The sequence below is a fragment of the Lithobates pipiens genome, unplaced genomic scaffold, assembly GCF_037356315.1.
Source record: "Lithobates pipiens isolate NorthernLeopardFrog02 unplaced genomic scaffold, aLitPip1_a1.2 Scaffold_18, whole genome shotgun sequence".
NCBI lineage: Eukaryota > Metazoa > Chordata > Amphibia > Anura > Ranidae > Lithobates > Lithobates pipiens.
In genome coordinates, this window is record NW_027507758.1 from 485,870,569 (window position 1) to 485,876,142 (window position 5,574).

The 5,574-nt window shown below is 37.6% G+C and overlaps 1 protein-coding gene across 1 annotated transcript; it reads left to right on the forward strand.

Moving 5' to 3' along the window:
- The first annotated feature begins 338 nt into the window (after positions 1-338).
- Positions 339-4,114, forward strand: LOC143986751 (nodal homolog 2-A-like). The gene is made up of 3 exons (XM_077485155.1): positions 339-516; positions 1,735-2,453; positions 3,962-4,114. The coding sequence occupies exons 1-3, from the start codon at positions 339-341 to the stop codon at positions 4,112-4,114; spliced, it is 1,050 nt and encodes a 349-aa protein (XP_077341281.1).
- The last annotated feature ends 1,460 nt before the right edge of the window (positions 4,115-5,574 follow it).

Consider the following 5,574-nt stretch of genomic DNA (forward strand, 5'->3'; position numbering starts at 1 on the left):
TAAACTGAACCTAGGTGTCAGAATAACAATAGGAGGCCAATCTAGACAACAATGCATTCAATAGGTAGTGAACTTGCAAAGATCAAGGGATTTTCAATGTGAATTACTACTGAAGCTCTGGACTATATAAACTTGCAGAGTTATCTAGGATTTAGTACAGTTTGGTAGACTACCAAAGACAGCAACATCTTTAGGCTTGCAGAGGCAGAAGGAGCTGAGCAGGAATGGCCTGGCAATGCACTGCAATCCTGAGCTTCACACTACTAATCACACTGGTCTTGGGAAGACCTAGACCTTTAGAAACAAGGAAGGCTAGCAATGTTCTGATTGCATCTGGAATGGAACTGAATGCTTCTTTTACACATCATGAAAATATTAATTCCAAAGATCTGAAGATTCCTGTGTACATGATGCAGCTCTACAAGACTCTCATCATGGGCAATGACACTGATTCACCCACGCTGGAACATCCGGTTCTCTGGGGATCAGATTCAGTGCTAAGTCTTACTGCAAAACGTAAGTATTGTTACTTTCTTTTCTTATAAATTCCAATGTCATATTGTACTTTTATCTGTTTTCTAAAAACATTTATTTTTGTAGTTTTATGCCATCCCCTCTGTCACAGACCCCACTGTCAAGTGACTATGGAACTATTGTGCCAACATTGCTTACATAGATTTTTGGACAATATCTATCTGTTTAGATATAATGATGCGTTATAACAGCTAAACCAATAAGCTAAGTCAGTTGTGATGTGAATTACACAGTAACCCAAATCACATTTAGTGTATTCAAAACAAAGCTGGGTGTGGAGTAAGCCCCAAGAAGTGCCATCTACATGATATACTGTATACTCACTCATAGTAATTGCTATGGGTATCTTTAATTTGGTAGTTCCAGGGCCAAGTTCTCCACATTCAATATTTTACTTTTCCTTGGAATCAGAATGTGGAAACAATATCAGATTGTTGAAGGGCATGTACAAGTCCGCAGACCTAAGTAGTGCATTGGAACCTTTAGGTAGATGGATAAATGTCAATTTTAAAATTGATTCTAGTGGCCAGAAAATGTTAAAAATGTGCATAGAATGTGTTTATCTGTTTCCATTAACAATAAATCCAAAATCATAAAAAATGTGCTACAGTTACTATACACTTAAAAAATAGAATTTAGTGGCTCCTGTACAATTATAAGGTGTATGATACAAATAGTGGAAGAAATATAACTGATATGATAGTGATAGATGATATTTTATGCATATAATCACAACAGATAAGGTAACTTCAACTTCCGTAAAAATATTAGAGTATAATTTCATATAAAATTTTATAGAAATGGCTATAAAGGAAACCTTTAATTGAGAAAAACATGTAGTGACTATTTTAGAAATTAAATTCTTTCTCAGCAGTTTCTCCAACTAAGAGAACCTGTCTGTGTCTGTTTCTAAAGCCCCATACACACTATCATATTGTCTGCTGATTTTTTCCTTCAGGTTTACCAAAACCATGTAGTACAAGGGCCTGCCTGATTGCATACACATTGAAACTCCTAAGGTTTGACCTCATATTATATGGTTTTGGTAAATCTGGTGGAAAAAATCAGCAGACAATCTGATAGTGTGTATGGGGCTTAAGAGAACCTGTCCACAGTCTGTTCTGAAATGGATATCTAGGATAGTCAGTATAATTAGAAGTTATACATTTATTTATAATGTTTCTCTTCTTGTCTCTGCAGACTGTTCTGAAATGGATAGTATTTGGGAAATTTCATTTGACATGACATCAATTGATGCAAACAATGAGCTGAAGCTGGCCGAACTAAGAATACTCCCATCATCTTTGACAAACTTCAACAATGTAACATTGAACATTTACCATACCACAGGAGGTGGCAAAAAGATCTTCATTGGTTCATTACAGTCCGCCTCAACTATAACACTGCATTCCACATGGAAAGCATATAACCTGACAAACATTATTTGGAACTACCTTTACCACCCTGGAACTGCCAATAAAGTATCAAAAAAGGTCAACGATACATCAGATGGTAGTATGAGCTCTAAATGTAATGGAATAGCAAATGAAAAAGTGGTACTGGTGGTGTTTTCAAAGGACAAACAATCTCTCAATGCTTATGGGTCTCCAAGCATCATCAAGGATGTTGAATCCTCAAAGTATGTCAAAGCAGAGAATGATACGATTAGGAGAACAGGCAATAGAAGACATCGGAGAAGCTGGGATGCAGAGAAAAGCATCATTAGAGACAGTGTTCCTTTCACAGCTGAAGAAAATGGAAATCTCTGTAGGAGGGTGGACATGTTCGTGGATTTTGAAGTAATTGGATGGGGAAAGCAGATTGTCTACCCGAAACAATATAACGCCTACCGTTGTGAAGGATCCTGCCCTGTACCTCTAAATGAATTTTTCAAACCATCAAACCATGCCTACATAAAGGTAAGATCAATGGAGACTAATTATTCTACTAGTATTTTGCAATACCAGTGTTGCTCAGCTAATAATGCCAGTAATTGGGTAGACAATTAAAACAAAAAACAGGCTTTTGCTATATTGTAATACTTTACTTTATGCAATCATTATATACACAAATGCCTAGATTCAATTGTTAGTATACTTGATGAAAAGCTCTCATGAAGAAATTGGGGTTGATTTACTAAAGACAAATAGGCCCGTCACTCTGCAAGAGAATTTGCCCCAGAGCTTAGTGCATGTGGTGGAGTTTTGCTTTGCAAAGAATATCCAATCACATACACAAAACATTAGAAAAACAGCAGTTGTGCTTGAACATGATTGGATGATGGAAGTCAGCAGAGCTTCACTTTATTCACCAAGCTCTGGGGCAAGTTCCTCTGCAAAATGTAAAGCCTTATGGTTAGTAAATCAACTTGAATGTCTAATGGAAATAATCATCCACCACTAGTTTCAGGGCTGTAATGTGACAGAAATCACCGTCCTAGAACTAGCATGTAGACCACAAATCCCGCATTGCATCTCACTCACAAGCAGTTCACACTGTTCTCTGCGAACTGCTGCGGGTGTCAATAAGAAGTTACTGATACCACCAAATTGGTTCGCAGATCGTGCGAACTGTGAAATCAGACAGCACAGGAATCAGATTGAACACCCATGTGATCTGATTCCACTGTGGACCTTAAAAACAATATATAATAATTATTTGTATATTACTTACTTAATAATAATTAACCCCTTTGCCACCCAGGCCAATTCTGAAACTTCTCTCCTACATGTAAAAATCATAAATGTTTCTTTGGTAGAAAATTACTCTGAACCCTCAAAAAAATAAAAATAATAATTATATATTTGAGAACCAGCAAACATAATATATATATATATATATATATATATATATATATATATATATATATATATATTAGCATATTCCCTAGAGAATAAAATGGCGGTCGTTTCAACTTTTTATGTTACACTGTATTTACGCAGCAATTTTTCAAACACGTTTTTTTTTTTGAAAGAAACAGTTTCATGAATAATAATAATAAAAAAAAGCAAAAAAAAACACTAAAACACTAAAGTTAGCCCAATTTTTTTTGGATAATGTGAAAGGTGATGTTACGCCGAGTAAATAGATACCTAACATGTCACACTTTAAAATTGTGCACACTTGTGGAATGGCGCCAAACTTCAGTATTTATAAATCTTCATAGGCGGCGCTGTAAAAATTTTTTGCAGGTTACATGTTTGGAGTTACAGAGGAGGTCTAGTGCTAAAATTATTACTCTCACTTCAGCGATCATGGAGTATGTAACCTGTGTGTATTTGGCTCTGATACTAGCCAGTGCCTCACTATCCACTGACCTCACCGCACATCCCTGGCCAAGACATTCTTTAAATCATCGATTTTGCAATATTTCAACTAAAATGTCTGACAAATACATTAGTTAACATGCTATTCTTTTATTTTCCAGAGTCTGCTGAAATTTCACAATCCTGATAAAGTGGAATGCATGCTGTGTGCACCTGTAAAAATGAAGCCAATGTCCATGTTAATGTACGAAGGGGAGAAGATTGTCCTCAAACATCACGAAGACATGGTTGTGGAAGACTGTGGTTGTACATGAATGCATTTCATCAATGATTAACATGATTTTATTTTATAATGTATTGTTATATATTTATTATATACAATTCATACACTGTCAGTCCACACAAAACAGATATTTTTATATTGGCCAGATGCTTGCAGGTGTTTTTTCATCATGGCTTTGTTCTCTGGGGGCTTTGGCAGTGACATTACTGCAACATGAGAACACAGAGGGGGTTATTTACTAAAGGAAAATCCACTTTGCACTGCAAGTGTACTTGGAAGAAAAGTCACTGTAGATCTGAGGGGGAAATGCAAGGAAAATAAAAAACAGCACTTTAGCTTGCACATGATTGGATGATAAAATCAGCAGAGCTTCCACTCATTTCAGATCTCCCCCTTAGACTTAGAGGGACTGCACTTCCAAGTGCACTTGCAGTGCAAAGTGGATTTGCCTTTAGTAAATAACCCCCAGAATCTCCAAGAGCTGTAAGAAGATGAGTCATTCAACATGGTAGCATATGCTTGCTTCAAACTATAGTGTCAGTTTTGGGTGGACTGTTCCCTTTATTAATGCTAATTTGCACTTTATGTAATAGTCCAATATTTCAGTTAGCCTTATAAAAATCATGTGGAGCCTGTTTTCTTTATACATGTCATTGGCATTAACACTTATAATGCTGTTACAAGAATGTTTTTTTTTTTTTTTTTTTTTTAGAGTAACAGGACATGCTGTGACAAAAATCAGATGCTGCTATATGTAGAACTTGTGTTATAAATTTGAATTATTTATGAAATAAATGGAATACTCTGAAAGACTGAGTAGAATGATTTATTGTAGCAGGACAACTAGGTTCTCAAACCTATGTTCAGTTGAGGTACCCTTTGTATGTATGCATAATCTTTAGGCCCTCCAGTCTAAAATGTAAAAAACGTAAATGTTACTTATCATTGAGAAACCTGAGCCTGGGACAAAGCATACAACCACCTTGATGAAATTAACTTTACAGCAGAAGCCCCCCTTCAAATCAGGGTTTTTCCCATCATATCAGAGGTCCCCCATTATGCCAGAGGTCCCCCATTATGTCAAAGATCCCCCCATCACATCAGAGGTCCCCCCATCAAGTCAGTGGTCCCTGATCACGTGAGAGGTCCCCCACCATGTCAAAGGTCCCCCCATCGCATCAGAGGTCCCCCATCAAGTCAGTGATCCCCCATCATGTCAAAGGTCCCCCATCACATCACAGGTCCCCCACCATGTCAAAGGTCCACCCATCGCATCAGAGGTCCCCCATCACATTAGAGATCCACATCATGTCAGAGGTTCCCCACCATGTCAAAGGTCCCCCCATCGCATCAGAGGTCCCCATCACGTCAGAGGTCCCCCACCATGTCAAAGGTCCCCCCATCACATCAGAGGTCCCCCATCAAGTCAGTGATCCCCCATCACGTCAGAGGTCCCCCATCACATCACAGGTCCCCCATTACATCACAGGT